General features: G+C 53.2%; 1 protein-coding gene across 1 annotated transcript in view; it reads right to left on the bottom strand.

Moving 5' to 3' along the window:
• The window catches only part of fam113 (family with sequence similarity 113), a 31,936-nt gene extending 7,769 nt beyond the window's left edge, over window positions 1-24,167 (bottom strand). The window contains exons 1-6 of the mRNA XM_052032699.1: window positions 24,089-24,167; window positions 22,662-22,758; window positions 12,146-12,225; window positions 10,971-11,194; window positions 1,063-1,213; window positions 328-571 (exon numbers count right to left, since the gene is read on the bottom strand). Of these exons, the coding sequence (XP_051888659.1) occupies window positions 328-571; window positions 1,063-1,213; window positions 10,971-11,194; window positions 12,146-12,225; window positions 22,662-22,731 (769 nt within the window). The 5' untranslated portion in view covers window positions 22,732-22,758; window positions 24,089-24,167. The remainder of the gene's footprint in view (window positions 1-327; window positions 572-1,062; window positions 1,214-10,970; window positions 11,195-12,145; window positions 12,226-22,661; window positions 22,759-24,088) is intronic.
• Between the last annotated feature and the right edge of the window lie 1,910 nt (window positions 24,168-26,077).

The following is a 26,077-nucleotide window of genomic DNA, read 5'->3' as shown; positions in this document are numbered from 1 at the left end:
GGGGGGGGGGGAGGAGGGGAGAGGGGAGGGTTGGGAGGGGAGAGAGGGGGAGGGGAGGGGGGGAGTGGAGAGGAGGAGAGGGAGGGGGGGGGGAGGAGGAGGAGGAGGAGGGGAGAGAGGAGGAGGGGGAGAGAGGAGGAGGAGGAGGGGGAGAGAGGAGGAGGGTGAGAGAGAGGAGGAGGAGGAGGGGGGGGGGGAGGGGGAGGAGGGGGGGGGGGAGAGGGGGGGGGGGGGGGGGGGGGAGGGGGAGGGGGGAGGAGGAGGGGAGGAGGAGGGGGGGAGGAGGAGGAAGGGGAGGGGGAGGCGGAGGGGAGAGCGGGGGGTTACCTGGGGCCCGCCGCCCGAGCACACACACCCCCCAGGCCTCGGCGATGTGCCGCAGCAGGAGGTGGGTGATGGTGCGGTGTGCCAGCTGGTCCCAGTGGATGCCGTCGGCCGCTCGCTGCTTCAGCCGCAGCCGGAAGTGGAAGTGCAGGTCCAGCACGTCGAAGCCGTGATCGGCCGCCAGCCGCGCCCCGTGGAAATTCGCCTCCATCACGTCGATGCGCAGGCTCTGGCACTGTGGCTGCAGCTGGGCGCATGGACAAGAAGGTCAGGACATAGGGCCTGAGGCCACACCCCCCGACCCCCCCACTGCCCGACCCCCCCCCAGACTCCTGACCCCCACACACTGCCCCCCAACCCCCACACATTGCCCCTGACCCCCCACACTGACTGCTGAGCCCCATACTGCCCCCGACCCCACCACACCGACTCCTTACCCCCCACTACACCCTGACCCTGACACCCCCAACACCACCCCACCCGACCCCCCCCCACTGACTCTCGACCCCCAAACATCCCCCGACCCCCACACTGCCCCCTGACCCCACCACACTGCACCCGACCCCTCCCACACCTCCTCTGACCCCTCCCCACACCGCCCTCTGACCCCTGACCCACACACTGACCCCTGACCTCCCACTGCCTGACCCTACTACCCCAGAATCCCCGACATGACCTCCTGACCCACCGACCTTCCCCCACCCCTCCCACCACACACTGTCCCCTGCCCTGTCTTACCTCTGGAAGCAGGAAGCCCCCCTTGAGAGAATGGCCCAGGGGCATAGCCAGGCTCCAGATGACCAGACAGCTGGGCGGCAGCACATGCTGCAACCGGCCAAAGAGGCGCTTGAGGTTGTCCCAGTACTGCTGCTTGGAGCTCGGGCCATACCTGCCACACACCGCACCGTCACAGACAGCACCCCGTCACGGACGGCACCCCGTCACACACCACACACAGTCATGGACCGGACCTCACCCAGTCACGGCCCACACCCCGTCACGGACCCTGTCACAGGCCGCACCCCGTCACGGACCCCGTCACAGGCCGCACCCCGTCATGGACCCCGTCACAGGCCGCACCCCGTCACGGACCCCGTCACAGGCCACACCCTATCATGGACCCGGTTACAGACCGCACCCTGTCACAGACCTGGTTATAGACCACACCCCGTCATGGACCCCATCACAGGCCACATTCTGTCACGGACCCGGTTACAGACCGCACCCCGTCACGGACTGCAACGCAGACTGCACCCCGTCACGGACTGGACCGCACCCCGTCACGAACTGCACCACATCACACACTGCACCCCATCAAAGACCAAACCACACCCCGTCACAGACTGGACTGTGACCCATCACGGACCCCGTCACACACCGCACCCCGTCACGGACCGGACCCCATCACACACTGCACCTGGTAACGGACCGGACCGCACCCCACTACAGACCCCATCACACACCGCACCCAGTCATGGACCCGTTCACAGACTGCACCCCGTCTCACACCCCATCAAACACCGCACCCCACACCGCACCCCGTCACAGACCCTGTCACACACCGCACCTGGTCATGGACCAGACCACACCCCGTCACACACCACACCTGGTCACAGACTGGAATGCACCCCGCCACGGACCCTGTCATGCACTGCACCTGGTCAGAGACCGGACTGCACCCCAGCATACACCGCACCGTCACAGACCGCGTCACACACCGCACCCCGTCACGGACCGCACCCCATCACACACTGCACTCCGTCACGGACCACATCACACACTGCACCCTGTCACACATCGCACCCCGTCACACACTGCACCCCGTCACGGACCCCATCACACACTGCACCCCGTCACACAGTGCACCCGGACACACATCGCACCCGGTCACAGAATGGATTCCGTCACGGACCGCACCCCATCATGCACTGCACACCGTCACGCTCTGCACCCCGTCACGCACCCAGTCACACACCACACCCCGTCACGGACTACACCGCACCCCGTCACACACCGCACCCCTTCACAGACCACACCGCACCCCGTCACAGACCTTGTCACACACCACACCTGGTCACAGACCGGACCGAATCCCGTCATGGACCACACATTGTACGGACCCCGTCATGGACCACACATCGTCACGAACCCCGTCACACTCCACACCCCGTCACAGACCCCGTCATGGACCGCAACCCACACTGCACCCCGTCACACACCGCACCCCGTCACGGACCCCATCACGCACCGGACCCAGTCACGGACAGCACCCCGTCACGGACCCCATCACGCACCGGACCCAGTCACGGACAGCACCCCGTCACGGACCCCGTCACACACCGCACCTGGTCACGGACCAGACCACACCCCATCACACACCGCATGCCATTACGGACTGGACCGTGCCCCATCAAGGACCCCGTCACGCACTGGACCCCGTCCCGCACCCTGTCACACACCGCACCCCCACCTGGTCACGGACCGGACCCCATCACGGACCGGACTGCACGCCGTCACGGATCCCATCATGGATCACACCCTGTCACAGACTGCACCCTGTCAGGCAACGCACCCCATCACGGACCCCATCACACACCACACCTCACCCTGTTACAGACCGCACCCCGTCACGGACTGAACCGCACCCCGTCATGCACCACACCCATAGAACCACAGAACACTACAGCACAGAAAAACAGGCCATTCAGCCCTTCTAGTCTGTGCCGAAATGTTATTCCGCTAGTCCCATTTACCTGAACCCTGTCCATAACCCTCTAGACCCCTCCTGTCCATGTATCTATCCAATTTATTCTTAAAAGTTAAGAGCGAGCCCGCATTTACCACATCAGATGGCAGCCCATTCCACACTCCCACCACTCTGAGTGAAGAAGTTCCCTCTAATGTTCCCCCTACACCTTTCCCCTTTCACCCTAAAGCCATGTCCTCTCGTACTTATCTCCCCTAATCTAGGTGGAAAGAGCCTACTCGCATTAACTCTGTCTATGCCCCTCATCATTTTATATACTTCTATCATATCTCCCCTCATTCTTCTCCGCTCCAAGGAATAAAGTCCTAACATGCTCAATCTTTCCCTTTAACTCATCTCCTGAAGACCCGGCAACATTCTAGTAAATCTCCTCTGCACTCTTTCAATCTTACAAATATCCTTCCTATAGTTAGGTGACCAGAACTGTACACAATACTCCAAATTTGGCCTCACCAATGTCTTATACAACCTCACCATAACATCCTAACTCCTATACTCAATACTTTGATTTACGAATGCCAGGATGCCAAAAGCCTTCTCTACAACCCTGTCTACCTGTGACGCCACTTTCAGGGAATTATGTATCTGAACTCCCAGATCCCTTTGTTCCTCCGCACTCCTCAGTGCCCTACCATTTACTGTGTATGTCCTCCCTTGATCTGTCCTTCCAAAATGCAACACCTCACACTTGTCTCCGTTAAATTCCATCTGCCATTTTCTGGCCCAGTTGGTTCAGATCCCTCTGCAAGCTTTGAAAGCCTTCCTCGCTGTCCACAACACCTCCAATCTTAGTGTCATCAGTGAACTTACTGATCCAATTTACCACATTATCATCTAGATCATTGATATAGACAACAAACAACAATGGCCCCAACACAGATCCCTGAGGCACACCACTAGTCACAGGCCTCCAGTCTGAGAAACAACCATCCACAACCACTCTCTGTCTTCTCCCACACAGCCAATTTCAAATCCAGTTTACAACCTTTCCATGGATACCTAGTGTCTGACCCCTCTGAACTAACCTCCCACGTAGACAACATCCACAACCTTTCCTTCATCTGCTTTCTTGGTAACCTCCTCGAAAAGCTCTACAAGATTCGTGAAACACGATCTACCATGCACAAAGCCATGCTGACTATCCTTAATCAGCCTTTGGCTGTCCAAATACTTGTATATCCAATCTCTCAGAACACCTTCCTGTGGCGACTCACCGTCTGCGCAAGCGAACCGGCTCGGTGGTCAGGGCACGCGTTGTCAGAGCGGCGAGGCCCAGGGTGGCACTGGGCCTTCGTCTTCCCCGAGCAACAGGTGAGAACCCACACGCACGAAAAGTTTTGATGACGTAGTGTGTACGTCATTTCCGTTTTCGGAGGGCAGGAACCATGCCGCTTAAAAGGCCCGCGCAAGGCGGGAAAATAAATCAGTCTTGTTCTACAGCTTGCAGACTCGTGTCTTTATTCTCGCATCGCGGTAGCAGCCGCTATATTGGTGACCCTGACGGTCCAAATGGATTTTGGACCCTCACAATGACCGACAACACAGCAGCCAACGCAGTGGCACTCAAGCTGCCCACCTTTTGGACACTTCGGCCCCGCGTGTGGTTCGACCAGGCTGAAGCCCAGTTCCAAGTGCGGCAGATCACCTCCGACTCCACACAGTACTACCACGTGGTCAGCCCCCTGGACCAGGAGAAAGCTGCCCAGGTTGGAGACTTCATCCAGTCTCCTCCGGAGGAAGATAAGTACCCAGCTTTCAAGGCCCTTCTCATTCGGATGTTTGGCCTCTCCCGTCATGAGCGCGCCGCCCACCTGCTTCATCTCGACGGCCTGGGGGACAGACCCCCATCAGCCCTGATGAACGAGATGCTGGCCTCGGCTGAGGGACACAAGCCCTGCCTAATGTTTGAACAGGCCTTCCTCGAACAGCTGCCCGACAACATTCACCTGCTGTTGGCCGACGCCGACTTCAGCAATCCACGTGAGGTAGCCACCCGGGTAGATGTCCTGTGGAGGGCCAAACGCGAGAGCGGTTCATCCGTCGGCCAAATCACCAGACCGCGTGCCCAACGCCTACCTAAACCAGTCCCAGCAGCCAAGCGACCACACCCCAGAAACACAGAAGACGACACTGACGACCAGCTGTGTTTCTACCATCAGAGGTGGGGCGTGGAGGCCTGGCGATGCTGCCCACCCTGCAAGTTTCAGGGAAATACCAGGGCCAGTCGCCGCTGATGGCTACAGCGGCTGGCCACCAACACAGCCTCCTATTCGTTTGGGACAAGCAGTCTGGGCGTCGATACTGGAGCAGAGGTCAGTGTTTTACCTCCGACTGGCCGCGACACTCAAAGCAGGCTACAGGGACCCACCTTCAAAGCCGCAAACGGCACAACGATACGGACTTTCGGTACCTGTACAGTCCAATTACAATTCAACAACAGCCGTTTTACCTGGAACTTTACCTTTGCTGGCATCACCCGGCCACTCCTGGAAGCCGACTGCCTCCGGGCCCACAACCTGTTAGTCGACCTACGAGGGAAACGGCTAGTGCACTCCAGAACCTTCCAAACTTACTCGCTGGGAGAAGCCATCCTACCAGCCCTGCGCCTGGACTCCGTTTACCTGTCTGGCAACGAGTTCACCAAGCTCCTAGCCGAGTTCCCATCGGTTCTGGCACCTCAGTTCAAGAATTCGATGCCCAAACACGGGGTGCAGCACCACATCACTACAACAGGGCCACCCCTTCACGCCCGAGCACGACGACTACCTCCAGACAAGCTCCACCTGGCGAAGGAGGAGTTCCGCCGCATGGAGGAGCTGGGGATCGTTCACAGGTCAGACAGCCCCTGGGCCTCCCCCCTGCACATGGTCCCCAAAGCCACCAGCGGGTGGAGGCCCTGAGGCGACTACCGCAGGCTGAGCAATACCACCACCCCAGACCGCTACCCCATCCCTCACATCCAGGACTTTGCGGCAAACCTACACAGGGCCCACATTTTCTCCAAGGTGGACCTCATCCGGGGATATTGCCAAATCCCCGTCCACCCTGACGATGTCCCCAAAACTGCGCACATCACTCCGTTCGGCCTCTTCAAATTCCTTCAAATGTCGTTCGGCCTTAAGAACGCCGCGCAGACTTTCCAGCGGCTGATGGACGCGGTAGGCCGCGACCTGGACTTCGTGTTCATTTATTTAGATGACATTGTAACCGCCAAGAACACCTTGCCCACCTCCACCAACTGTACTCCCGTCTCAGTGATTTCGGCCTCACTATCAACCCGGCCGAGTACCAACTCGGGCTCGACTCTATTGATTTTCTTAGCCACAGAATCACCAGCGAGGGAGCAACACCCCTACCTGCCAAGGTAGACACTATCCGCCATTTTGCCCGTCCCAACACAGTCAAAGGCCTGCAGGAGTTCGTTGGGATGGTCAACTTTTACCATCGTTTCATCCCTGCAGCAGCCCATATCATGCGCCCTTTGTTCTCGCTGATGTCTGGCAAGGGCAAGGACATCGCCTGGGATGACGAGGCTGCAGCTGCCTTCGTTAAGATCAAAGAAGCTCTAACAGACGTTGTTGGTACACCCCAGGACAGACATCCCAACCGCCCTCACGGTGAACACATCCAACACCGCGATCGGTGGGGTACTGGAACAACTAATTGAAGGCTGTTGGCAGCCCTTGGCGTTTTTCAGCCGGCACCTTAGGCCACCCAAACTTAAATACAGCGCTTTTGATCGGGAGCTACTAGTGTTGTACCTGGTGATCCGGCATTTCCGGTACTTTTTAGAAGGCAGGCCTTTCACTACTTTCACTGACCACAAGCCATTGTCTTTCGCCTTCTTTAAGGTCTCCGATCCCTGGTCAGCCCGCCAGCAGCAACATTTGTCCTACGTTTCTGAATTCACAATGGATATCCAACGTGTCTCCGGAAAGGACAATGTCGTTGCTGACGCGCTCTCCAGATCGACCATCCACAGGCTGTCCCTGGGTGTAGACTACGCGACCCTGGCTGACGCACAGCAAGCTGACGACGAGCTGCCCAGCTACAGAACCGCAGTCTCAGGCCTGCAGCTCCAAGATTTTATAGTTGGCCCAGGTCAATGGACCCTCCTGTGTGACGTCGCAACAGGTCAGCCCCGCCCTATCGTTCCTGCAGCCTGGCGGAAAGGTGTTTTCGACTCGGTACACGGGTTGGCGCACCCGTCCATCAAATCGACTGTCCGACTAGTCGCCAGCAAGTTCGTCTGGCACGGCCTGCGCAAACAGGTCAGGGAGTGGGCCAAGATTTGTCCGCACTCTCAGACATCAAAAATCCAACGACACACCAAGGTCCTGCCACTGCAGTTCGAGCCTACCCGTAGAAGGTTCAACAACATTCACGTCAACCTCATTGGTCCCCTGCCCGTTTCAAGAGGAGCGCGGTACCTCCTTACCATCGTGGACTGGTTCACGAGGTGGCCAGAGGCAACCCCTCTTTCAGACATCACGACCGATTCCTGCGCCCAGGCGCTGCTCACAACTTGGGTCTCGCGCTTTGGTGTTCTGGCCCATATCACTTCAGACAGAGGCGCCCAGTTTACCTCCAGCCTCTGGTCTGCACTAGCTAACATGCTAGGAACGCAGCTGCACACCACCACGGCCTACCACCCTCAGTCAAACGGGTAGGTAGAATGTTTCCACCACCATCTGAAATCAGCCCTGATGGCACACCTGAAAGGTCCTAACTGGGTCGACAAACTTCCTTGGGTCCTGCTCGGCATACACACTGCCCCCAAGGAGGATCTCCATGCTTCATCAGCCAAACTCGTGTATGGTGCGCCCCTGGTCATCCCAGGGGAGTTCATACCCGCCCTTAGGGGGCAAGAGGAACAACTCGCGGCAGTCCTAGGAAGACTGCGCGAGAGGCTCGGCAGCTTGGCACCAATTCCCACTTCGTGACGTGGTCAGTCCCTATCCTGTGAGCCCATGGAACTACGAAACTAAGTTTGTTTTCATTCGCAGGGGCACACCACAGGCACCGTTGCAACGACTATACAAGGGGCCGTTCCGGGTTATCAGAAATAATGGGTCCACCTTTATTTTGGACATTGGGGGCAAGGAAGAAGTCTTCACTACGGACCACCTCAAACCAGCCCATTTAGATTTACAACAACCGGTCGAGGTCCCAACACTGCGACGCAGAGGCCGACCACCCAAGCAACAGCTAGCACAGCCCGTGAACTTTGGGGACCGTATCACCGGGTCTGGGGGGGGGGGGGGTTGTGTGGCGACTCAGTCTGCGCAAACGAACCGGCTCGGCGGTCGGGGCGCGCGTCATCGGAGCGGCGAGGCCCAAGATGGCGCTGGGCCTTCGTCTTCCCCGAGCGATGAGGAGAACCCGCGCGCGCAAAAAGTTTTGATGATGTAGCACGTACGTCATTTCCGTTTTTGGAGGGCGGGAACCATGCCGCTTCAAAGGCCCGCGCAAGGCGGGTAAATAAATGTCTTGTTCTACAGCTCGCAGACTCGTGTCTTTATTCTCGCATCGCGGTAGCAGCTGCTACATTCCAATAATTTACCCACTACTGATGTCAGGCTCACCAGCCTGTAATTACCTGGTTCACTTTTAGAACCTTTTTCAAACAACGGAACAACATGAGCTACCCTCCAGTCCTCTGGCACCGCACCCGTGGCTAAGGACATTTTAAATATATCTGCCAGGGCCCCTGCAATTTCTACACTAGTCTCTCTCAAGGTCTGAGGAAATATCTTTCAGGCCCAGGGGATTTATCTACCTTTATTCGCTGTAAAGCAGCAAGCACCTCCTCCTCTTTAATCTCTATATGTTCCATGACACTATTGCCTGTTTCCCTTCCTTCCATATCCACTATGCCAGTTTCCTGAGTAAATACCGATGCAAAAAAACTGTTTAAGATCTCCCCCATCTCCTGAGGCTCCACACATAGACGACCACTCTGATCTTCTAGGGGACCAATTTTGTCTCTTACTATCCTTTTACTCTTAATATACTTGTAGAAACCCTTTGTGTTTACCTTCCTATTATCTGCCAAAGCAACCTCATGTCTTCTTTTTGCCTTCCTGATTTCCTTTTTTAGTATTTTCTCACTTTTTCTATACTCTTCAAGTACCTCATTTGTTCCTAGTTGCCTATACCTGCTATACACCTCTCTCTTTTTCTTAACCAGATCGCCAATATCCCTTGACAACCAAGGTTCCCTATGCTTGTTAACTTTGCCTTTAATCCTGGCAGGAACATGCAAACTTTGCACTCTCAAAATTTCATCTTTGAAGGCCTTCCACTTACTGAGCACATCCTTGCCAGAAAACAACTTATCCCAATCCACTCTTCCTAGATCCTTTCTCATTTCCACAAAATTGGCCTTTTTCCAATTTAGAACCTCCACTCGAGGACCAGACCTAGCCTGAACACCTTCCAATAATTTACCTACTTAATCCATAATTATCTTGAAACTAATGACATTATGATCACTAGTTCACCTACACATACTTCTGTTACCTGACCTGTCTGGTTCCATAGGAGATCAAGTATTTTTTTAATTTTATTATTCCAAAATAAACTTTATTCATAACAGAAAACAAACTATATACAATTATAAAACAGTGCAAGCCTTTACATTCTTGTACAGATCATTCATTAGTGTTACCTTTTTATATAAAAAATAGCACCGATGCCACATGTGTGGCTCCCTGGGGGCTACCCAGTCCAGTATTTATAATATTTAGGGGCTTCCTCACCTGACCCCATCCCTCCCTCTCCTGTGGCGGAAGAACCCAAGACTGTCGTCCTTCCCCACCGAGCCCTTGCATTGGATGCACCCAGCTTCAGTGTGTCCCTCAGCACATACTCCCACAGCCTGGAATGTGCCAGCCGGCAGCATTCCCCTACGGACATCTCACAGTGCTGGGAGACCAACAAATTTCGGGCAGACCAAAGGGCGTCTTTCACCGAGTTGATGACCTTCCAGCAGCAGTTGATGTCCGTCTCTGTGTGTGTCCCCGGGAACAGCCCATAGATCAGAGAATCCTCTGTTACGCAGCTGCTGGGGATGAACCGTGACAAGGACCCTTGCATCTTTCGCCACACCCTCCTCGCAAACCCACAGCCCACAAAGAGGTGGGCGACTGTCTCGTCCCCAGCGCAGTCCTCCCAGTATTGCATTCTCTCTCGTTGGTACCTCTATATATTGATTTAGAAGACTTTCCTGAACACATTTGACAAACTCCAAGCCATCCAGCCCTTTCACAGTGTGGGAGTCCCAGTCAATATGTGGAAAGTTAAAATCCCCTACTATTACAACTTTCTGTTTCTTACATTGGTCTGCTATCTCCCTACAGATTTGCTCCTCCAGTTCTCTGACTATTGGGCGGTCTATAATACAACCCTATCAGTGTGGCCACACCATTCCTGTTCCTCAGCTCCACCAATATGGCCTCTGTAGATGAGCCCTCCGGGCTGTCCTGTCTACGCACAGCTGTGATATTTTCCCTGACCAGTAATGCCACTCCTCCCCCTTTCATCCCTCCCCCTCTATCACGTCTAAAACAACGGAAGCCCGGAACATTAAGCTGCCAGTCCTGCCCCTCCTGCATCCAAGTCTCACTAATAGCAATAATGTCGTATCCCACGTGCCAATCCACGCTCTAAACTCATCTGCCTTACCTACAATACTTCTTGCATTGAAATAGATGCACCTGAGAACATTTCTATCACGTACAAACCTTTGGTTTCTGTCTATACCTGCAGTCCTCGCATGACCTTTTCCCTCCTCCACCTCACTATCTGCTCTAACACTCTGGTTCACCTCCCCCGCAAATCTAGTCAAAGGACCCCATCACGGACCGCACCCCATCACCTGGAGATGTCCCAGACGCAGGAGTTGATGATGAGGATGTCCGGCGGTGGTCCGCTCTGGAACCCGTCCAGGACCCTCTCCACATAGTCAGAGTACACGCGGGTGAGGAAGTGGAACCGCAGCAGGTGGAAGGGCTGGCAGAACTGGCGAGCTTCTCGGTAATCCGTGCTGTTGGTCAGCTCCCCGCCCTCCAGCAGGCAGTCTCCCTCGAAGCTTTGCTCACACTGGCAGGACACAGCAATGTCAGGCACCAGTCGCAGGGCCACAGCACATCTCCTATCTCAGTATCCTGCACCATGACCAGACCCCTCAACCTCCTGAGCTCAATGACCAAGCCTCCGAAGACCCACCACCCTCTGACTGAGGAAACCCCTTCTCATCTCAGCCCTGAATGTCCTCCTTCATCTGAGGTGTGAAGACCCACACAGGGAATCATCATCCGTATGTCCCATGTCAAGGATTTTGTACTTTCCACAAGTCACCTCCTGTTGGTCTAAACCACAGAGAATCTGCTTAACCAGTGCGCAGAGGACAAACCTGTTCTCCCACAGATCTCCCCTATAAACCATTGCACATTCAGGCTGTGACTGGTTTCTGTGGGCAATGTGGGGCTGAGGTAGCAACTGCATTAGCCGTGAGCTTATGTGGAGGCCAGCTCCTGCTCCCGATTCATGTGGTTCCTGTCACAGGTTCAACCAGTCCACCCCCACTCTCCAAGTGTATCCGATACTAGCCCTGGACACAGCAATTGAGGACCAGTGTAATAGGAGCAGGACGTCTAACTCTTGTGACTAAATCTTTCTGCAGTGAAGGCCAACATAATGTCTCCTTCCTAACCACCCGTGTGTGAATGCTGAGTGGTGAACATGGTCACCTAGTTCCCTCTGAACACTGAAACATTTCAGTCTCTCACTATTTAAAAAATACTCTGCCTTTACTTCGTCTTACACCATTTTTCACGTTCTATTCAGTCAGCCATGCCGCACCCATGGAAACTTACTGCCTATGTCCCCCAGAGCCCACTGCATCCTCCCACCACAGGATCAGAATACAGGCCACACACTGGCAGTCTTCCCACCACCTCCCCTCCCACACCCCTCCACACCCTCCTCCCCTCCCACACCCACCTCCCCCCTCCCCCCACCAGCAGCAGACCAGACCCCCATCCCCCATACCTTGGTCCGCAGCTGTTTGTCGGTCAAGTAGCCCGCAGTCTGTAGGAAGAGCACTAGGTCCTTGTAGACTGCCCGCTGGACTGCAAGAGGAGGCGGGGGGGAGAGAGACAGGGGTGCAATGAGTGAGGTGGGGAGGGTGCGACGGGGGTTCAGGGGGGGGAGAGTGGTGCGGTGGGGGCAGCAGGGGAGACACGGGGGTGCGGTGGGGGAAAGGGGGACGGTGGGGGCGGGAGGGGAGGGGTGGATGGCGGGGGAGAGGGGGGATGGCGGCGGAGGGGGGAGGGGGGACAGAGGCGGCGGGGGACGGGGATGGAGGGGGCAGGGGGACGGCGGCGGCAAGGGGGAGAGGGGGACGGCGGGGAGAGGGGGATGGCGGGGGGACGGCAGGGGGGAAAGGCAGGGGCGGGGAGGGGGGACGGCGGGGGTGGGGGGGGGGAGGGACGGCGGGGGTGGGGGGGGGGGAGAGGGCATTAATCCCACACCGTTCTCTGGATCCAGACACAGAACGACAGGAAGCAGATTGACTCTCCCCCACCCGCTCCCCCCCCCCACCATACAAACTGCCTGCCCCCCACCACACGATCTCTCCGCGCCCCACATACTCTGCTGTTACAAGATATCGGAGATGGAGAGTGAGCAGGGGACCACTGCAACAGCCAGTAACCTGCTCTCCCTTCATCCTGCATCTGTGCGCACGAGCTCCCCACTCTGCCCACTCTCCGCAGCGAGGTTCTCACAAATTCCCTCTGGATTCATTCTTTACAATTTGATTTTTATGGTCAGTAGTTATAAAGTCACAAAGCATAGAAACAGGCCCTTCGGCCCATCATATCCATGCTGACCACCTGACATAAAAGTTGGTGGAGATGTGGACAGTGAGGAAGGTTGTCGGAGGATTCAGCAGGATGCAGGTCAGCTAGAAATGTGGGCAGCGATATGGCAGATGGAGCTTAATGCAGACATGTTTTATGTTGCACTTTAGAATATAGAACAGTACAGCACAGCACAGGCCCTTTGGCCCACCATGTTGTGCTGACCTATATAAACCTACTCCCTGATCAAGCTAACCCTTCCACACATCCCGTAACCCTCCATTCTTCTTACATCCATGTGCCCACCTAAGTCTTTTAAATGTCCCTATTGTGTCAGTCTCTACCACAACCCCTGGCACCACCACCCTCTGTATAAAGAGACCATCTCCCCTAAACTTTCCTCCACTCACCTTAAACTGCTGTCCTCTGGTATTGGCCATTGCCGCCGTGGGGAAAAAGTACTAGCTGTCTATTCGATCTATGCCCCTCAATCTTATACACCTCTATCAAGTCAGCTCTCATCCTCTGTCACTCCAAAGAGAAAAGCCCTAGCTCGCTCAACCTTTCCTCAAAAGACATGTGCTCTAATCCAGGCAGCATCCTCATAAATCCCCTCTGCACCCTCTCTAAAGCTTCCACATCGTTCCAATAATGAGACGACCAGAACTGAACACAATATTCCAAGTGTGGTCTAACCAGAGTTTTATAGAGCTGCAACATCACCTCGCGGCTCTTGAACTCAATACCCCGAGTAATGAAGGCCAGCACACCATACACCTTCTTAACCACCCTAAAACTGCGCAGCGACTTTGAGTGATCAATGGACTTGAAACCCAAGATCCCACTGTTCCTCCACACTGCTAAGAATCCTACCATTAACCTTGCACTCCACCTTCAAGTTCAATCTTCCAAAGTGTGTCACTTCACACTTTTCTGGATTGAACTCCATCTGCCACTTCTCAGCCCAGCTCTGCATCCTGTCTCTATCCTGTTGTAACCTATGACAACCTTCTATACTATCCATAACACCTTCAACCTTCATATCATCCACAAGCTTACTAACCCATCCCTCCACTTCCTCATCCGTCATTTATAAAAACTGCAAAGAGCAGGGGTCTTAGAAGAGATCCCTGCAGAACACCACTGGTCACCGACCTGCAGGCAGAATATTCTCCATCTACTACCACCCTCTGCCTTCCGTGGGCAAGTGAATTCCGAATCCACACAGCCAAGTCTCCATGGATCCCAGGCCTCATGACTTTCTGGATGAGCCTACCATGGGGAACTTTGGCAAACCCTTTACTAAAGTCCATATACACCACATCCACCGCTCTACCTTTGTCAATTTGTTGTCACCTCCTTGAAAAACTCAATTAGGCTCCTGAGGCACAATCTGCCCCTCACAAAGCCATGCTGACTATCCCTAATAAGACCATGCTTCTCCAAATGCTCGTAAATCCTGTCCCTAAGAATCCTCTCCAATAGTTTGCCCACCACTGGCGAAAGACTCACTGGTCTATAATTCCCAGGACTATCCCTATTACCTTTTTTGAACAACTGAACAACATTTGCCACCCTCCAATCCTCTGGTATGATTATCGTCAACACCCCTGCAATCTCTTCCCTCACCTCCCGTGGTAACCTGGGGTATATCCTGTCCAGCCCCGAGGACTTATTTATCCTGATGTTTTTCAGAAGCTCCAACACTATCTCTTTCTTAACCTCAACATGCTCCAGGACATTAGCCTGTTCTATGCTGACCTCACATTCATCAAAGTCTCTCTTCCTGGTGAACAATGAATCAAAGATGCGAGAAGTATCAGGAATAATGGTAATGAACTCAGAGCATGGGTAAATACATGGAACTATGACGTGGTGGCCATTACAGAGACTTGACTGTCAAAAGGGCAGGAATGGTTGCTGGATATTCCAAGGTTTAGATGTTTCAGAAGGGACAGGGACGGAGGTAAAAGAGGTGCGGGAGTGGCTTTGCTGATCAGGGACAGTGTCACAGATGTAGAAAGGGAGAATGTCCTGGAGGGATCGTTCACTGAGTCAGTGTGGGTGGAAGTCAGAAACAGGAATTGAGCAATCACTCCATTGGGAGTATTCTACAGACACCCACCTCCCCCACCCCCCTAATAGCAGCAGAGATGCTGAGGAGCAGATCGGGAGGCAGATTTTGGAGAGGTGCAAAATTGACAGGGTTGTTGTCATGCATGGGTGATTTCAACTTCCCTAATATTGATTGGCACCTCCTTAAAGGGGATAGATGGGGCCGAGTTTGTTCGGTGTGTACAGGAAGGATTCCTGACACAGTATGTGGACAGGCCAACTAGAGAAGAGGCTGTACTGGACCTGGTACTAGGCAAAGAGCCTGATCAGGTTTCAGAACTCGCGGTGGGAGAGCATTTTGGAGATAGTGACCATAACTCCTTGACCTTTACCATAGCCTTGGAGAGGGATAGGAGGAGACGATATGGGAAAGTATTTAATTGGGGGAGGGGGAATTATGATGTTTTAGGCAGGAACTTGGGAACATAAATTAGGAACAGATGTTCTTGGGGAAGTGCACAATGGAAATGTGGAGGTTGTTTAAGGAATAGTTGCATGGGGCTCTGGATAGGTTTGTCCCATTGAGGCAGGGTAAGGATGGTAGAGTGAAGGAACCATGGTTGACAAGAGATGTGGAATATCTTGTCAAGAGGAAGAAAGAAGCTTACCTGAGGTTTAGAAAGCATGGATCAGACAGGGCTCTGGAGAGTTACAAGGTAGCCAGGAGGGAGCAAGAATGGAATTAGGAGAGCTAGAAGGGGGCATGAGAAGTCCTTGGCGAGTAGGATCAAGAAAAACCCCAAGGCGTTCTACACATATGTGAAAATAAGAGGATGACTAGAGTGAGGGTAGGACCAATCAGGGATAAAAGAGGAAACATGTGCCTGGAGTTGGAAGAGGTACGGGAGGTCCTTAATGAATACTTCGCTTCAGTATTCGCCAGAGAGAGAGACCTTGACGTTTGTGAGGATGGCGTAAAACAGTCTGAAATACTAGGGCACGATGACGTGTGGAACGTGGGTGTGCTGGAACTTTTGAAAAACATTGGGATAGATAAGCCACCGGGGCCAGACGGGATACATCCAAGGTTATTACGGGAAGCGAGGGAAGAGATTGCTGTGCCTTTGGCGATGATCTTTACATCCTCACTGGCCACAGGAGTAGTGCCAGATGATTGGAGGGTGGCAACTGTTGTTCCTTTAAGAAAGGGAGCAGGGATAACCCTGGGAATTACAGACCAGCGAGTCTTATTTCAGTGGTGGGCAAATTACTGGAGAAGATTCTTAGAGACAGGATTTATGGGCATTTAGAGAAGCATAGGCTGATTAGGGACAGTCAGCATGGCTTTGTGAGGGGCAGGTTGTGCCTCACGAGCCCGAATGAATTCTTTGAAGATGCGACAAAGCACATTGATGAAGGTAGAGCAGTGGATGTGGTGTATATGGATTTCAGTAAGGCATTTGATAAGGTTCCTCATGGAAGGCTCATTCAGAAGGTCAGGAGATATGGGATCCAGGGAAACTTGGATGTGTGGATTCAGAATTGGCTCGCCCATAGAAGGCAGAGGGTGGTGGTAGATGGAGCGCATTCTGCTTGGAGGTCGGTGACCAGTGATGTTCTGCAGGGATCTGTTCTGGGACCCCTGCTTTTTGTGTTTCTTATAAATGACTTGGATGAGGATGTGGAAGTGTGGGTTAGTAAGTTTGTTGATGACATGAAGGTTGGTGGCGTTGTGGATAGTGTAGAAGGTTGCTGTAGATTACAACAGGATATTGATAGGATGCAGAGCTGGGCTGAGAAGTGGCAGATGGAGTTCAACCGGGATAAGTGTGAAGTGAGACTCTTTGGAAGATTGAATTTGAAGGCAGAATACAGAGTTAATGGCAGGACTCTTAGCAGTGTGGAGGAACAGAGGGATCTTGGGGTTCACGTCCATAGATCCCTCAAGGTTGCCGCACAGGTCGATAGGGTTGTTAAGAAGCCGTATGGTGTGTTGGCCTTCATTAGTATCAAAGTATTATATCATCATAGTATTGAGTTCAAGAGCCACCAAGTAATGTTGCAGCTCTATAAATCTCTGGTTAGACCACAGTTGCAGTATGAAAAACACAATCATGCTGGAAGAACTCAGCAGGCCAGGCAGCATCCGTGGAGAAAAGCAGGCGGTCAACGTTTTGGGTCAGGACCCTTCTTCAAGACTGAAGATAGGAAAAGGGGAAGCCCGATATATAGGAGGGAAAAGCAGAGCAGTGATAGGTGGACAAATAGGGAAGGCAGGGTGGGCACAGGGTGGTGATAGGTAGATGCAGGTAAGAGACAGTCATAGGCAGGAGCGGGGGAGGAGGAGAGAGCCACTCTTGCCCTTGCGACAGGCAAGTCTCTGTAATGGCCACAACATCATAATTCCACATACTGATCCGTGCTCTAAGTTCATCACCCTTGTTCTTAACACTTCTTGCATTAAAGGAAATATATTTCAACCCATTCAACTGACTGCTTTTATGCCCTGTCCCCTACCTATCCTTCCTCACCTTCTCTGTATGCATCACATCTACTTCTGCACCACCTGATCCATCATCTAATCTAACACTCCGGTTCCCATCCCCATGTCAAACTAGTTTAAACCCTCCCCAACAGCTCTAGCAAACCTGCCCACAAGAACATTGGTCCCTCTCGAGTTCAGGTGTAACCCGTCCCTTTTATACAGGTCATACCTTCCCCAGCAGAGATCCCAGCAATCCACAAATCTGAAAACTACTCTGGGATACCCTTACAGGCACCGTTATACAGAGAGACCTTGGGGTCCAAGCCCATAGCTCCCTGAAAGTACTAACACAAGTGATAGGATGCTTAAGGTGTACAGTATACTTGCATTCATCGGTCAGGGCACTAACTTTGGGCAGTCATGTTGCAACTATACAAAACTTCAAGTATTGTGAGCAGTCCTAGTCGCTGCATTATGGGAAGGATGTCAGAATCAGATTTATTATCACTGACATATGATGGGAAATTTGTTGCTTTGCAGAGGCTTTGGAGAGGGTGAAGAAGAGATTCACCAGGATTTGCCTGGATTAGAGTGCTTCAGCTATAAGGAGAGGTTGGACAAACTTGGGTTGTTTCCTCTAGAGTGTCAGAGGCTGAGGGGAGACCAGATAAAAACGTATAAAATTATGAGATAGGGTAGACCGTCAGAGTCCCTGTCCTGGGGCGGAAATGTCAAATACTAGAGGACATAGGTTTAAGGTGAGAGAGGGGAAGTTTGAAGATTTATGAGGCAAGTTTTGTTTTACAGAGAATGGTGGATGCCTGGAACGGGCTGCCAGGGCGGGTGGTGGAAACAGATACGATAGCATAGTTTAAGAGGCCTTCAGACGGACACATGAACGGGCAGGGATTGGAGTGATCCAGACCACGTGCAGGCAGATGAGATTAAATTGGTACTGTGGTCGGAGCAGACATGGTGGGCCATTACCAGCACTTGGTCCACATGCCTCAGTGATTCACGCGGTTGTCCAGGTGCTTTTTCAATGTCGTGAGAGTCTCTGCCTCCAGCATCCATGCGGGCAGTGTGTTCCAGGTTCCATACACCCTCTTCCTCAGATCCCCTCTACGTTCCTTACTCCTCACTTTAACCTATGCCCTCTAGTCTTAGATATCTCTGCCATGAAGGTAAGTTTTCTCCCATCTACCCTGTCATAATTTTGATCTCACACGGAAGTGGAAAGATCTTTTCCTCCACTGATGCTCTCAAAGTCCTATAACGTGTCGGCCAGGTCTTGCCTGTCCTGATGGACACCCGAGTCTGTTCAGCTCCTGACTCCACACACTCTGGCAGCTCCAGGGCTTTCTGGAAACCCAGCTCTCTTACGCTGTACTTAGAGTCACAGCATACATACAGCATAGAAACAGGCCCTTCAGCCCACTGCTTCCATTCGTTCTACAGACTAATGTGGTTGGCAATCAGTGGTGAGCGGGGTGCCGCAGGGGTCGGTGCTGGGCCTGCAACCATTCATGATGTACATTAACAGTTTGGAAGAGGGGGCCGAGTGTAGCGTATCTAAGTTTGCTGATGACACTAAATTGAGTGGAAAAGCAAATTGTGCAGAGGATGTGGAGAGTCTGCAGAGAGATATAGATAGGTTAAGTGAGTGGGCAAGGGTCCGACAGATAGAGTACAATGTTGGTAAATGTGAGATCATCCATTTTGGAAGGAAAAATAGAAGATCAGAGTATTATTGAAATAGTGAAAGATTGCAGCATGCTGTTGTGCAGAGGGACTTGGCAGTGCTGGTGCATGAATCGCAAAAGGTTGGTTTGCAGGTGCAACAGGTTATCAAGAAGGCAAATGGAATGTTGGCCTTCATTGCGAAAGGGATTGAATTTAAGAGCAGGGAGGTTATGCTGCAACTGTACAGGGTACTGGTGAGGCCGCACCTGGAGTACTGCGTGCAGTTCTGGTCTCCTTACTTGAGGAAAGATGTACTGACTTTGGAGGTGGTGCAGAGGAGGTTCACCAGGTTGATTCTGGAGATGAGGGGGTTAGCCTATGAGGAGAGATTGAGTCACCTGGACTATACTCGCCAGAATTCAGAAGAATCAGAGGGGATCTTATAGAAACATAAAATTATGAAAGGGATAGATAAGACAGAGGCAAGAAGGTTGTTTCCACTGGTAGGTGAGACTAAAACTAGGGGACATAGCTTCAAGATTTGGGGGAAAAGATTTAGGATGGAGATGAGAAACTGCTTTTCCCAGAGAGTAGTGAATCTATGGAATTCTCTGCCCAGGGAAGCAGTGGAGGCTACCTCCTTAAATCTATTTAAGACACAGTTAGATATTTTTGCATAGTAGGGGAATTAAGGGTTATGGGGAAAAGGCAGGTAAGTGGATCTGAGTCCACAGCCAGATCAGCCATGATCTTATTGCATGGCAGAGCAGGCTCGACGGGCCAAATGGCCAACTCCTGCTCCTATTTCTGATGTTCTTGTGTTCCATGCCAACCAAGATTCCCATCTAAGCTTGTCCTATTTGCCCATGTTTAACCTATATCCCTTTAAATTTCCTGTCCATGGACCTGTCCAAGTGTCTTTTAAACGTTGTTATTGTACCCGCCTCAGCCACTCGCTCTGACGGCTTGTTCCATAGAACACTTCACCCTCTGGGCGAAGGAATTGCCCCTCAGGTCCCTTTTAATCTCTCTTCTCTCACCTTAAACCTATGCCCTCTAGGTTTTGCTTCCCTTTCTCTGGGAAAAAGACTGAGTGCATTACCCTGTCTATTACCCCTCACGATTTTATACACCTCTACAAGGTCACCCCTCAGTCTCCTACACTCCAAGGAATAAAGTCCAGCCTGCCCAACCTCTCCCATTAACTCAGGCCCTCAAGTCCTGGCAAAATTCTCCTGAATCCTTTTTGCACTCTTTCCAGCTTAATGACATCCTTCCTATAACCAGGTGACCAAAACTGAACACAATACTCCTGGTGCAGTCTCACCAACGTCTTGTACAACTGCAACGTAACGCCCCAGTTCTTAAAGTCAATGCCCTGACTGAAGACCAGCGTGCTAAACACCTTCTTCATCAACGTCTATCTGTGATTCCACTTTCAGAGAACTGTGTACCTGTACCCCGAGGTCCCTCTGTTCTACAACACTCCTCAGGGCCCTACCGCCCACTGTGAAGGTCCTACCCTGACTTGTCTTCCCAAAATGCAAATATTTGCATACACAGTAGTGTAGCGGTTAGCGTAACACTATTACAGCGCCAACGACCCGGGTTCAATTCCCACCGCTGTCTGTAAGGAGTTTGTATGTTCTCCCTGTGTCTGTGTAGGTTTCCTCCGGATGCTCCAGTTTCCTCCCACATTCCAAAGACGTACAGGTTAGGAAGTTGTGGACATGCTATGTTGGCGCCGGAAGCGTGGCGACACTTGCGGGCTGCCCCCAGAACACTCTATGCCAAAGATGCATTTCACTGTGTGGTTCAATATACATGTGACTAATAAAGCAATCTTATTTTATTTGTTAGGTGTGTCCAGAAAGGATTCCTGACACAGTATGTGAACAGGCAGACCAGAGGAGAGGCCATACTGGATTGAGTACTAGGCAATGAGCCTGGTCAGGTGACAGACCTCTCAGTGGGCAAGCATTTTGGAGATAGTGAGCACAACTCCCTGACATTTCGCATGACCACGGACAGGGATAGGAGCAGACGATATGGGAAAGTTTTTAATTGGGGGAGGGCTAATTACAATGGCATTAGACAGGATCTTGGAAGCGTAAATTGGGAACAGATGTTCTTAGGGAAATGCACAGAAGAAACGTGGAGGCTGTTTCGGGAACACTTGCATGGGTTTCTGGACAGGTTTGTCCCACTGAGACAGGGAAAGGATGGTAGGGTAAGGAAACCATAGTTGACAAGAGTAGTGGAACATTTAGCCGAGAAGAAAAAGGAAGCATACTTATAGAATGCAGACATGGGCTGAGAAGTGGCAGATGGAATTCAACTAGGAAAAGTATGAAGTGATATGCTTTGGGAGATCGAATTTGAAGGCAGAATACAAAGTTAATGGCAGGACTCTTAGCAGTGTGGAGGAACAGAGCAATCCCTCAAGGTTGCCACACTGGTCGATAGGGTTGTTAAGAAGGCATATGGAATGTTGGCCTTCATTAGTCAGGGTATTGAGTTCAAGAGCCGCGAGGTGATGTTGCAGCTCTATAGAACTCTGGTTAGACCACACTTGGAGTATTGTGTTCAGTTCTGGTCGCCTCATTATAGGAAGGATGTGGAAGCTTTAGAGAGGGTGCAGAGAAGATTTACCAGGATGCTGCCTGGATTAGAGAACATGTCTTCTGAGGAAAGGTTGAGTGAGCTAGGGCTTTTCTCTTTGGAGCATTAGAGGCCACTTGGTAGAGACGTATAAGATTACACCTTTTCCCCAGGGCAGCGATGGCCAATACCAGAGGACACCCATTTAAGGTGAGAGGAGGAATGTTCAGGGGAGATGTCAGAGGTAGGTTCTTAACACAGAGAGTGGTGGTAGAGGCTGATATATGGGCAGGCACAGTAGTGTAGCAGTTAGCATAACACTATTACAGCACCAGCGACTTGGGTTCAATTCCGGCGGCTGTCTGTAAGGAGTTTGTACGTTCTCCCGTGTCTGCGTGGGTTTCCTCCGGTTGCTCCGGTTTCCTCCCACATTCCAAAGACATACGGGTTAGGAAGTTGTGGGCATGCTATGTTGGCGCCGGAAGTGTGGCGACACTTGTGGGCTGCCCCCAGCACACTCTTCGCAAACGATGCATTTCACTGTGTGTTTCGATGTAAATGTCACTAATAAAGATCTTATCTTATACAACAGGGATATTTAAAAGGCTCTTAGATTGGCACATGGATGTAGAAAATGGAGGGTTATCAACGAGGTTAGATGAGGGAAGGGTTAGATTGATCATGGAGGAGGTGTTCATATAGTTCCACACAACATCGTGGGCTGAAGGGCCTGTACTGTGCTACTTGGTCAAACACAGAAGCTCAGCAGAGGCCACAACAGCCAGTGCTCCTGGTGTGCTTACTGAGGTGAAGCAAGCTCTGTTCCAGAAAGCTCTGAGTCACTGCTGTGTGTACCACACAATCAACAAATGCTACTTACTGGAATCTCCCAGAACAACCACAAACTTATTGTGCAGCAGGAGGCGAGCCTCTTCTGACGTGAAGCTCATTGTCGGCGTGGAACAGGATGGCAATGGCTGCAGGGCACATATCAAAGGCCAGGTCACCACTGGCCACTGCTGGGGACCAGCATCCAAACCCTGCCCCCTGTCCACCAGCATTCTTACCCTGGAGACGGCCCGTCTCCCGGACAACATACATCCCACAGGCAGCCTGGGCCCAGCCCCCTCCACCGGGCAACCCCAGACCCCATGCCCCCGCCACCGGGCAGCCCGGCCCCAGCCCCCCCCCCCCACCGGGCAGCCCCAGACCCCATGCCCCCCCCCACCGGGCAGCCCGGGCTCAGCCCCCACACCAAACACATGGCTCCCTGGGCCAGTCCTGAGAGTAGAGCATCATTGGTGGGGGGGGGGTGGGTGAAGGGGAGGGGGATGGAGTGAGGGGGGGAGACACTAACACACCCCTCCCTTCCCTCCATCACCTTTCCTTTCCCCTACACTCTCCCCTCACCCCTCCCCACCCCCTCACCTCCCCCCTCCCCTCACCTCCCCCCCACCTCACCCCTCACCTCTCCCCTCCCTCTCCCCTCTCCCCACCCCCCCCACCTCACCCCTGACCTCACCCCTCACCTCCCCTCTCCCCAACCCCCCTCCCCCTCCCCTCTCCCCACCCCCCCACCTCACCCCTCACCTCCCCCTCACCCCTCCCCCCCACCTCTCCCCTCCCCCCACCCCCCCACCTCTCCCCTCCCCACTCCCCCTCACCCCTCCCCCCACCCCCCCACCTCTCCCCTCCCCTCCCCCCACCCCCCCACCTCTCCCCTCCCCCCACCCCCCCACCTCTCCCCTCCCCCCTCCCCACTCCCCTCCCCACTCCCCCTCCCCCTCACCCCTCCCCCCACCCCCCCACCCCCCCACCTCTCCTCTCCCCACCCCCCCACCTCCCCTCCCCCTCCACTCTCCCCCCACCTCACCCCCTCCCCTCTCCCCCTCCCCTCCCCACCCCCCCTCCCTCTCCCCTCCTCACCCCCCCTCCCTCTCCCCTCCTCCCTCTCCCCTCTCCCCACCCCCCCACCTCCCCTCCCCCTCCACTCTCCCCTCTCCCCTCCCCCCACCTCACCCCCTCCCCTCTCCCCACCTCACCCCCTCCCCTCTCCCCACCCCCTCCCTCTCCCCTCTCCCCACCCCCTCCCCCTCCCCTCTCCCCTCCCCACCCCCCCCTCCCCTCCCCACCCCCTCCCCTCTCCTCCCCCCTCCCCTCCCCACCCCCCCCCTCCCCTCCCCCCCACTTCACCCCTCACCTCTCCCCTCCCTCCTCCCTCCTCCCTCACCCCTCACCTCTCCCCTCCCTCCTCCCTCCTCCCTCACCCCTCACCCCTCACCCCTCACCTCCCCCTCACTTTCTCACCAGTTTGTTTTCAGAATTCGACCGATTCCCGCCCGATTTGTCACCTCTGACCTCCGGCCGTCAACGACTCTGCTCCAATCAGGACAGAGACCGGTGCCGGCGGGATCACGTGACTATGGCAGCCAATCAGGAGGGGAGAAATAAACCCCGCCCACCGGCAACGGCTGGCGCCTCCAATGAGTCGGTGAAGGTCGTGGGAGTTAGTGTTGGTCGTGGGGGGTCATAGTGAGGGTCATGGGGGTCATAGTGAAGGTCATGGGGGTCATAGTGAAGGTCATAGGGGTCAGTGTTGGTCGTGGGGGTCATAGTGAGGGTCATGGGGGTCATAGTGAAGGTCATGGGGGTCAGTGTTGGTCGTGGGGGTCATAGTGAGGGTCATGGGGGTCATAGTGAAGGTCATGGGGGTCAGTGAGTGTCAGAGTTTTGGGGGTCAGTGAGGATTATGGGGTCATCATAGTTCATGGGGTCAGTGAGGGTCATGGGGTCAGTGAATGTCAGAGTTATGGGGGTCACTGAGGGTCATCGAGGGTCAGTAAGGATTATGGGGTCATTTCAGTTCATAGGGTCAGTGAGGGTCATTGCAGGTGAATGCGGTTGGGCTGGTTCGCGAGGTGCACAGGAGGCGGTGAGAGCAGAGTGACAACAGGTGTCTCGTATCTTCACTAAACACATTCCCGTCGCCCTACAAGACGGATTGCAGCAGTACAGTCGGTGCAGCAACGGGGAGGGGAACTGGAACCGGTCTATCACTGTCGCTGGTACCGAGGTGCAGTGAAAGACTTGTCTTACAAACCGTTCACACTGATCAATGCATTACACACTGCATTGAGGCAGTACAGGGTAAACAATACAGAACGCAGAGTAAAGTGTCACAGTAGACCATCAGACAAAGGAGCAGAAGTCAGCCATTCGGCCCATCGAGTCTGCTCTGCCATTCTGTCATGAGCTGATCCATTCTTCCATTTAGCCCCACTCTCCCGCCTTCTCACCATAACCTTTGATGCCCTGGCTACTCAGATACCTATCGATCTCTGCCTTAAATACACCCACTGACTTTGCCTCCACAGCCGCCCGTGGCAACAAATTCCACAGATTCACCACTCCAGCTAAAGAAATTTCTCTGCATCTCTATTCTGAATGGGTGCCCTTCAATCCTGAAGTCGTGCCCTCTTGTACTAGACTCCCCTACCATGCAAAACAACTTTGCCACATCTATTCTGTCCAGGCCTTTTAACATTCAAAATGTTTCTATGAGGTTCCCCCTCATTCTTCTGAACTCCAAGGAGGACAGCCCAAGAGCCGTCAAATGTTCTTCATGTGTTAACCCTCTCATTCCTGGAATCATTCTCGTGAATCTCCTCTGAACCCTCTCCAACGTCAGCACATCCTTTCTTAAATAAGGAGCCCAAAACTGCACACAGTACTCCAAGTGAGGTCTTACCAATGCCTTATAGAGCCTCAACATCACATCCCTGCTCTTATATTCTATTCCTCTAGAAATGAATGCCAACATTGCATTCGCCTTCTTCACCACCGACTCAAGCTGGAGGTTAACTTTTAGGGTATCCTGCACAAGGACTCCCAAGTCCCTTTGCATCTCTGAATGTTGAATTTTCTCCCCACTTAAACATTAGTCTTCCCCTTTATTTCTTCTACCAAAGTGCATGACCATACACTTTCCAACATTGTATTTCATTCGCCACTTCTTTGCCCATTCTCCTAGTCTATCCAAGTCTCTCTGCAGACTCTCCATTTCCTCAACACTACCTGCCCCTCCACCTATCTTTGTATCATCAGCAAACTTAGCCACAAAGCCATTTATTCCATCATCCAAATTGTTGATATACAACGTAAAAAGAAGCAGCCCCAACGTGAAACACTGCGGAACACCACTGGGAACCAGCAGCCAACCAGAATGGGAATAGGTTTGTCAGGCAGGATTTTCCTTTAAGGAAACCATGCCGAGATTGGCCTATCTTGTCATGTGCC

Source organism: Pristis pectinata, chromosome 2, assembly GCF_009764475.1.
Source record: "Pristis pectinata isolate sPriPec2 chromosome 2, sPriPec2.1.pri, whole genome shotgun sequence".
Lineage (NCBI taxonomy): Eukaryota > Metazoa > Chordata > Chondrichthyes > Rhinopristiformes > Pristidae > Pristis > Pristis pectinata.
The sequence above is the reverse complement of the archived record's forward strand: the minus strand, read 5'-3'. Positions and strand labels throughout refer to the sequence as shown.